We start from the raw sequence: 9,175 nt of genomic DNA on the forward strand, positions 1-9,175 counted from the left end.
ACTACAAGCCAACTCTGAGCTAGAGTTTCTTTCTAATTAAATTAGTTCATTTTAGAATTTTGATATATTTTTTTTATTAATTATTTTGTGTATATATATTTTTTAATAAATCATGTAATTTTATCGATAACAATCAGTTAAAATATTAAATTAGAATTTTTGATAGCATCTGCAGTAGCACAGGTATGAAGGCTAACCATAACAAATTCCAGTCTTTTTGGTGGAGTTTTAAAGGTAGACAAAGTCATTCTGCTTTAGATTTTACAGCTTGAAGAAGGTCTTTTCCCTTTAAAATATCTTGGGATCTCTATGAGACCAACAAAATGGAAAGTCTAGAATTGTGGAGTTATTATTAAAAAGATTAAATTAAGACTCCATTCTTGTAGATGATTGATTTTTCTAAACAAATGTGAAATAGCTTCAAAATGTAAGCGTAATCGCATCAATTGGATTAATATTGAGTGAGTTATGGCTGTTTTACTGAAGACAGTTCATGATCCAGCGCTCAAGTTGACATCCAACACCCAGACTGACATCAAGTTAACATATGACGTCAATTTGGATGTTGAGTAAGTGTAAAAATTTCCAAGGGATGAACTTTAAGAATCCTAAGTGATATTTTGACATCACTTAGTTTGTTTCCGTGTTCTGGCAAAGCTGGTCACCAATTCTCGGAGATGTTGGTGTTCTGTAGAAATGAGAGACTCGAAAATCTTCATTTCCGAGTGGGTTTCCCATGTTCGAAATGAGAAATGCAAAGTTGTGAATTTAACTTCTCTAACTTTATGGATCTTAGTTATTATGAAAAACTAGATGGATGGTTGAAACGGAATCAGAATCACATAAGCAGAACCCAGTTCACCAGACTATTTGTCAACCTGGGCGTTGGGTACTCATTCTCGAGCTATTGGGATGTCATTTTGATACTTTCAATGTTCTTGAACTTGAGGACGAGGTCTCCTACCCTATTTTTGACCATTTCAAATTCATTGGTCGAATCAGATTTGGCATTTGAATGATCGAAACCAGTGCACCAGGTTGATTGTCAACCTCAGCGATGGGCCCAACACTAGATCAACCTGGGTGCTGAGCCCTATTTTTAGGGGCTCGGGTTTTTTGTTTTCTCCCTGAGTTTTCTTGAATCTTCATTATTTTTTATGATAGAAAAAATGCCCGAAACACTATTTTGAGAACTTGATTAAAAACAGCCCAGGTTGACAATATGTCAACCTAGGAGCTGGTCCCCTTTTTGGCCCTTCAAAAGTTCTGCTTTGTCCCCGTAAATAGTTGAATCTCAATCTTTTCTAAAAAAGAGAAGATGCTTGAAAGAGTTCTAAAAAAACATCATCGGAATCGTCCCAGGTTGACAAAATGTCAATCTAGGCGTTGGGTCTTGCTTTTGGCACCCAGGAAGTGTTGTTTCTTCTCCGAAGTACCTATTTTCTCATTTTTGATGAAGATGAAGAAGATAAAAAAAGTTGGATTGTCGATCTGATACTTGGAAGGCGCGGCGCTCGAAAATAAACTTACTCTGAATCTGATTCTAATGCCTCAAATATGTTTGTGGTATGTCTAGTTGATGTCCCAATACAAAGTTTGACCCATTTGCACTAATAAGGTCCCAGAAACTAAAACCCTAGTTGGGAATGTTAACTTGGGCACTGGGTGAAACCCTCGTGCCCAAATTGGCTTCAGGGGTGCAGATTCGTGTAATTTTAGCTCCCGAGACTTGTATTGGATTGCTCCATGTTTTCATGGTACAGAATACTGAAAGATAGTGAGTTGGATTCAAGTTATTGAAGTCCGAACTCCATCCTGGAGCTCCCGTAGTCAACTTGGGCGCAGAGCTAGAGTCTCATCCCAGGTCGACTGCTATTGCTCGAGTCTACTCAATTCTGTGATGTCATCCTTCTTGCTATGTGTCAAATATTAATGTCTACGTCACAAAAAAAAAAAAAATCGGGTTAACAATATTAAATTGAATTAATAACAATAAAACTCCTCATTTTGATAAAAAAAAAATTATAACTCATGGTAACACTTTTAACAATCCTCAATGATTATTTAACATAAAATATTACAACTTTCAGGGAACGAGACATAAATAAATCGCAGTGAAGATTTACAAAGCCGATCAAAACAACATATATAACCTTTTAATAAAAAGACTAATATAATTCGAAAAAATCACTTCTAAAATAGGCATACTCAGCAAAAGATAGTTCTCTCAATCCATATCAATGGTGAATGCAATAATAACATAAGATCATTTCTGAAAAATTAAACATCAATACTTTCATTTTCTGTGAACATTGTATTCTAAGGAACTTTGCTGGACCTCTACTACTGAATTATTATTAGTATTTGGAAGAATAAATCACTTTATCTAGTTTAATGGGAATACATTAGCGACAAACGTGTTTCTTTTTAAGAACTTTTGGGTGTGTTGATTAATAGCATAACTTCTCTGAATGTGACTAATTCAAATTGAAAAATTCCCTTATTATGATAGATTTGTTCCAGTAAAACAATGAAAAGCTACCAAAAAAAAAGACAAAGGAACCAATTATACAATAAGATATATTAATGAAAAAGGTATAACTAGCTGCAGCTGATGATCATTATTGAACTATTAGGTCTGTTCACATACATGTAACAAATGAGCTGGCTCCTTTTTTTTTTCTTTCTTTTTTTAAGACCATATGGGCAGCTGTTGATCTCTACAACTAGTACATAATAAAATAACTTTATATAAAAATGAGGAAAAATGTAAATCTTTAATCTAATTCCAACCCCCTCTCTCCTCTCCTCTCTTCTCCTTTCTATCCCAACTAAAGAATATGGTGCCTCAAGTCAGCAGCTTGTGAAAATCTAGAGTCCATCATCTCTGTGTTGATCAACCTAATATGAATTATCTCCTTACAATTTTCAAGAAGAAGTCAACAACGGAACTCCATAACCGTTGCGATGAGACTTCTGCCATCTCCATGCTGTCTTCAAACTCTCATGAAGATCAGTGTGTTTTGCTGTCCAGTTGAGCTCGTTTTTAATCTTAGATGGGTCGCTGTACACTTCAGCATAGTCACCAGGGCGGCGGTCAAGAAAATCGACTTTGATATTCACCCCAGTTGCCTTCTTACATGCTTCCACAAATTCCTTCACTGATCTACCTGAAAAAAGAGATCCAAACACAAGCTTAGGACAATTTTACCGAAAGAAATTGTTTTGAAGAGAAAGTGAAATTGCAATTTGAAATCAGTCATATATTCAATCCTTTCATCCGACCTTTTCCTGTGCCAACATTGTAGATTCCAACTTTACTAGGCTTGGCCTTCTCAAGAGCTTTCACATGAGCATCAACCAGGTCCGTGACATCAATGTAATCACGCACACAAGTTCCATCAGGGGTGCTATAGTCTGTCCCTTTCACCTGCAATGTGTTCAATACATTAACATTACCATACTAATTTTCTCAAAAAAAATACAAATAAAACCATGAAATGGTATATACCCTATACTATTAGTCATCATAAGAAGCAAATATTTTTTAATTTCTTAATCTCCTCTTTACCATTGATGTGATTTATGCAAAAGGAAAGTTTGTGTTGTATTATTTATCAAAATTTTAGAAACTGTTTGATAAAACATTAACATTTATCTCCAAGCCTTACACAGAAAGGTCGAATATATATTAATAGAAAATCTAAATTAGATAAGACCTCATCTCGTTACCAGTTTAAGCTTAATTGGGGTGAAAAGTTTTTTTCATCTGTTAGTTTAACTTTCCTGTATTGATCTTTGTAACAAATCATGTTTTCCAAAGTAGCATACCTTAAGCCCAGGAATGATACCACGAGCTGCATCAAAACAAGCACCAGAGATACGTCCATGCTCACGCAGTTCAGGTCTGGGAGCCTCTCCTAATCTACCCTCAGGATCTGAACCAATCACATTGAAGTATCTAAACAGAGGAAAGAAACAAAAAGAAAAGGTAAAATCAGGATAAACATTAACAAAAATAAATGAAAGTTTAAATACTAGATCTCCATTTTCAAATATCTGACAGCATTGGATTACAATTGGATTTACAATTGCTAACATACTTCAGTAAACATGAAATAATGAGATATTTTAAATTTAATAAAGATGTTTGCCAAGGAAAAAGGAAGATTCATTGCAGAATACTACTAAAGATAGCTATGTTTCATCAAAATAGCAGACAACCACAGGCAGAGATGTTAATATATATACTTCTAATAAAAATTGTCAAATGACAATGCTGTTACAGACAATTGTCAAATCATAGCTTCTCCCTTTGATTTTAGAGCAAAAATTAATATTGGCTACATCAAGATATACTTGCAGTGGATGCCTCAAGACATAGAGGAATCAAGAGTATCAAAATGCTTTGTAAGAATAAGTGTATTATAATACAAACCTCAAAATCATGACTGCCATGTCTGAATTTTTAGAGAAATCCAGGATCATATCTTCAGCCATCTTCTTAGCTTTTCCATATGGATTAATTGGAAACTGAAGGACAAATAATGTTGACATCAATTAGACATCTCACGGAATAGAATAAATACAATTCCTCTAATAGCATTCCAATATCAACTCCATGCAAAATATTTAGAAATGTAATAATAATAAATCTAAATATACTAAGCTAAAAAAAACACATTTGTCCAAAAGAACCAATTTCCACCTGCTTAGTTTCTTCAGTGATTGGCATCTTCTCCGGTTCGCCATATGTTGCACATGTACTGGAGTATATCAATGTCTTTACACCATGTGCGGCCATTGTTTCGAGAACTATCAAGGTATTTGATGTAATGTTGTGATAATATCTGTGTAGAGATTTTAAAAGATGTTACAACGTCTCCGGTGGTTAAATGATTTTAACAACCATGCATGCCCAAAAGTATCTTGATCCATAAAATCTATGAATAAGACTACTCAAAAATGAAATTTGAGCCTAAGTTAAAGATTCTAAGTACAGCAAAAGGCAAATTTTAATGACATATTTTCACTCACTTGAGGGGATCAAGGGTGCTTTCCCCAACATAAGCTACGGCAGCAAAATGCATTACAGCATCAAATGCATTCTCTGAAAATATTTTATTTACCTGGAGCAATCAATTAAGTAAACAACCATTCTTGCTATTTCCAAACAAATAATTTTCAAGAAGAAAAAGAAATTATTGAGAAGAGTATTATAAGGATACAGCTTTCGCATCCCCCAAGTCAGCATAAATAAACTGAAGCCTCCCAGGTTCAGGAAATAAGTCTTGGAGAACCTTAACAGCACCCAGGTTTCCCCGTGAAAGATTATCCTGTAAGAATATAAAATGGTTAAATATATATAAAGAGCAAACATCAACGTGATCCAACTGGCTCAAAATTTAATTTCTCAGTTGATCAGAAGATGACATTACCACAATAGTTACACGGTATTTATCCTTAAGAAGTCTCAATGTAGCATGTGAGCCAATAAAGCCCGCACCACCTGTTACTAGGACATGAGTTACACCTTCTTCATGACGAGAAAACTGGAGGAAGTGATTTTTAAATGACGTGTTAGTAACACTTAGAAAAATAAAATATGAGATTGGAAAATGACACATTGAGAAAGAAATACTAAATAGCACTCATAATGGTTATGTTGGAGAACTAAAAACAAGGTGGCATTTAAAGTAAAGCAAAGGTCGATGTAAGAGAAATGTGTGGTAGAATGCAAGCACATGTTGACCTCATTAGACACCGTAGCAGATTTCTTCAGATTCAATGAAAAAATTTAAAAAAGGCTCGGATCCAAAAAAGGGGAAAAATAATATATATGATATTGACTACTCCCAAAAAAATGACCCATTTATGATCATCTTTTGGAATATATATGAATAAATAGACACATTAGTCTTCTCCAAATCCAACAATATAACATGCAACTGTAAATCCACAAGAAAAGTAACACATACACGCCTGATTTCATTACAAATAAGATGTTCTTCAGAACAAGCACAGAAATTCAAACAGATTAATCAATGTCCTCTTTGCCTACGTTTTGTTTTCTTTTCACTTACGAAAACCAAAATGCATTGCCTTGGAAATTTGAGTAGATTTCCCCAAAAACAATTGAAAGAGCTACCTAAAGAAATCAAATCCTACAACTCCAAGAAAAACAAACAAGCAAAACTAATAAAATATTTACTGACAGTTTTTCACTTAAACAGTTAAATTTTATCCATTAATCGAAGTATACTTTCATATTTACCAACCAGCTATACAACCAATGACTAAAAAGCTCTTAAGTTTTATTTCTGTCCTATTTCCTTTGAAGCTAAAGAAAAATACTATCCTGGTAGCAGCCTTGCTTGCCAGAAACCATAGCAGAGTTTATTGATCTACACAGAGCACAGACATTGAATTCATCTATAATTGGCCAAGCTTTTTAAAAAGCACACCCTGTCTTAAAATTAGAATAAATTAGATATTTTGGCAAAGTGTTTCACGAGTCCTTCATTCAAATGGAAGTGAAATTATTACAGTAACAAAAAAACAAAAAGAAAATTTAAATAAGATAGTGATTTTACCACAGTAGGGGTATTAAAGGATGGGGATTGCTTCAGCATGACAAAACATAATGCTGCAACAGTGGCAATCAAAAGAATCTTTCCTACAACATTGTTCTTCTTCTTTGGATCTGCATAATCCATGCCTATTAAGTAGAACAAGGTCAAGAATAAGGGATTGAAAAATCTTCATTAATTCATAGTAAAATATCTGACATAATCCCATTGCAGTAAACAAAGTAACCAAGAAACAGATAATAGTATAAAATAATACAATATATCTGATTTTTTTTTTCCTCCCTTTTTTGAATTCCCACCTCTACCCACCACACGTTTTGCAACTCTATCCTTGCTTTATTTGAAAACCGTTTTTGTCTCATATTTCAGAGAAAAAAACAAGAGCTTGATGTCTAGTATAAAAATATAAAGCAGACAACTAGTCTACAAAGTTCAATCTTTAAACCTCATAGGGTTAGTTTCGTATAGCTTTGATAGCCACCATGATTTAAATGAAAATTAATTACAACCACCAAATTTTAGATTCTACACAAAAAAAGCAAACAAGGACTTACCTCCAAGAGACAAGGATCTACCAGACCTTGGTTGAGTTCTGGTCCTGCCTAAATTTAGCATTTGGGAAATTTGTACTGTGCTGGCTTTCAAATATTTGAATCAAATATTAAGCCTCAGCAAGAAATCATGAAAAAGCCTCTGCCTTGATATGTTCTTGAAGAAATGAACTGCAAAGAATAAAAATCAGAAATGTTCAGCAAAAGATATTAAAGGTGACCGAAACAGAGGCAAACGAAAAAGTTGTTGAGCTGGGTCCCAAACTAGATGAGGAAAGTTATCAAAAAGTATGAAAACTAAAGACATCGAAAAATAAATAAATAACACCTGAAAAAAATGACCAGAAACATATAAACCATGGAGAATGCACAACATAACTAACTAAGATCCAGAGATACCCAGATGAAGAAACTCATACAATAATGAAATTTATAAGAGAAAGTGAATGTTTCAAACATTCGAAAGCATTTTTTTAAAAAAATAAAACATAGTTTGCTGTCAGAGCATGTCTGACCAAAAAATAATAATTGGACCAAAAAACACCTTCAGGTCCACTAATCAAAATTGAAAACAAAGTTCAATAGAATACAGAAAACATGAAATCCAATACATATTTTGGCCAGGAATTTAAAATTTGAAAGATAGGATGATTATTACAAAGCAAAATTCAAAATTTCAAGATCCAAAAAGGGATATCATCAGTAAATCTATCTCCACAAAAAAAAAAAAAAAAAAAATCATTTTTTTCTTTCAAAAATCGTATCTTTATATATTGATGATTATTCCATCAAGAGCCCGGGACATAGTAATTCCAAAGCACATAGGATATAAACCAAATAATAACATGCAAATTTATTAATTCAACTTCCTATATAAGCAAAATTTAAAATTCAAACCAGAAAAAAATCCTTCAATCCCTAAAAATATATGAAAAGGATCAATACCCAGATGAAAATACTCCCCGAAAAAACAATTTTTTTTTTTTTTATCTTTCTCTCTTAATGAACCAGAAGAATGTTGGAGAAGGGAGACTTTAAGAGGAAGAGCGTGGAAGTTTATAAATAGAAGAACTGACGAAGCCTTTTCACCCCACATACATATACATACAAAAAAGTTGACCATAATTTAAGTAAAAAGGAAAATTGAAAAACGTAAGAGAGAGAAAGAAACAAATTGACTGATTTAGAGAGAGAAGAAGAAGAAGAAGAAAACGTACAATAGCAAAGAGGTGATCTAGGAAGAAAGGAAAGAAGGTCACTTCTCCCCTTGTGCCCTTCTCTCTCTACCTCTGGCTCTGGGTCTGCTCTGGTTGGGTTTTTGTTGTTTGAAGTAAGGAGAGAGAGAAGAGAGAGAATTAAGAGAGAGAAAGTGAAAGAGAAAGAGAATGAGAGCTCTAATAGGCGCAGATTTCTCCTCTTCATGTTTCTGTTTTTGGCTATTTGTCTTCGGAAAGAGAAATCAGAATTCTGAAAAACTCCCTACACTATTTACTTTTATTATTATTATTATTTTCTAAATTAATGCAAATTTATCTCCTAATAAATAATTAAATTAAATTAGTTGTAATAAAGAATTAAATTTGTATTATTTTTTTTACCTAATTTAATTATTTAATTATTAAAATAATGTTATTTATATGTTGGACCAACGCGGCTGCTGGTTTTGTCCTATCACCAAATTACACCCTGCCACGTATTTTGTCTTTTCGGCCTTTTTCTTTTGATGGACCCACTTTAACATGGACCAGCCTTTACAAATATCACTTTTTTTCATTCAGGAAAAATACCATTTTGGTATCATTTTGAGTGAAATATGACCCTTTTTTCTTCACTCAAAATATTATTACAATGGATTATTTTTATCAAAGTATAAACTAATTCGAAGTATGCTATATTTATTTATTTTTTTTTGGGTATGATTTTACATTAAAATATAACTTAAGAAGAAGTAAACAAATGTTATTTCTATGTAATTAGTTTTGATGAGTAGGTTGTAATAGTGAATTAGTTTTAAGGGATAATTATAAAAGACAC

At 33.1% G+C, this 9,175-nt stretch overlaps 1 protein-coding gene across 2 annotated transcripts; it reads right to left on the bottom strand.

Annotated features, from left to right (window-relative positions):
• Positions 1-2,587: 2,587 nt before the first annotated feature.
• LOC115697279 (UDP-arabinose 4-epimerase 1) lies at positions 2,588-8,592 on the bottom strand. Of its 2 annotated transcripts, none has more exons than XM_030624217.2 (11): positions 8,359-8,592; positions 7,145-7,312; positions 6,594-6,718; positions 5,439-5,552; positions 5,229-5,336; positions 5,038-5,129; positions 4,709-4,850; positions 4,439-4,533; positions 3,832-3,961; positions 3,286-3,430; positions 2,588-3,170 (listed from the first exon to the last, which is right to left on the bottom strand). In XM_030624217.2, the coding sequence occupies exons 2-11, from the start codon at positions 7,203-7,205 to the stop codon at positions 2,929-2,931; spliced, it is 1,254 nt and encodes a 417-aa protein (XP_030480077.1). In that variant the 5' UTR covers positions 7,206-7,312; positions 8,359-8,592; the 3' UTR covers positions 2,588-2,928. The 2 variants fall into 2 exon arrangements, with proteins under 2 accessions (XP_030480077.1, XP_030480078.1); XM_030624218.2 differs by having other exon boundaries at positions 8,087-8,583.
• Between the last annotated feature and the right edge of the window lie 583 nt (positions 8,593-9,175).

Source organism: Cannabis sativa, chromosome 7, assembly GCF_029168945.1.
Source record: "Cannabis sativa cultivar Pink pepper isolate KNU-18-1 chromosome 7, ASM2916894v1, whole genome shotgun sequence".
NCBI lineage: Eukaryota > Viridiplantae > Streptophyta > Magnoliopsida > Rosales > Cannabaceae > Cannabis > Cannabis sativa.

Coding starts and splice junctions, on each gene's coding strand:
- LOC115697279 (XM_030624217.2), bottom strand. CDS start 7,205: ATGCTAAATTTAGGCAGGACCAGAACTCAACCAAGGTCTGGTAGATCC. Junction 5,337..5,438: donor AATACCGTGTAACTATTGTG/GTAATGTCATCT, acceptor ATATTCTTACAG/GATAATCTTTCACGGGGAAA. Junction 4,851..5,037: donor AGCACCCTTGATCCCCTCAA/GTGAGTGAAAAT, acceptor ATCTCTACACAG/ATATTATCACAACATTACAT.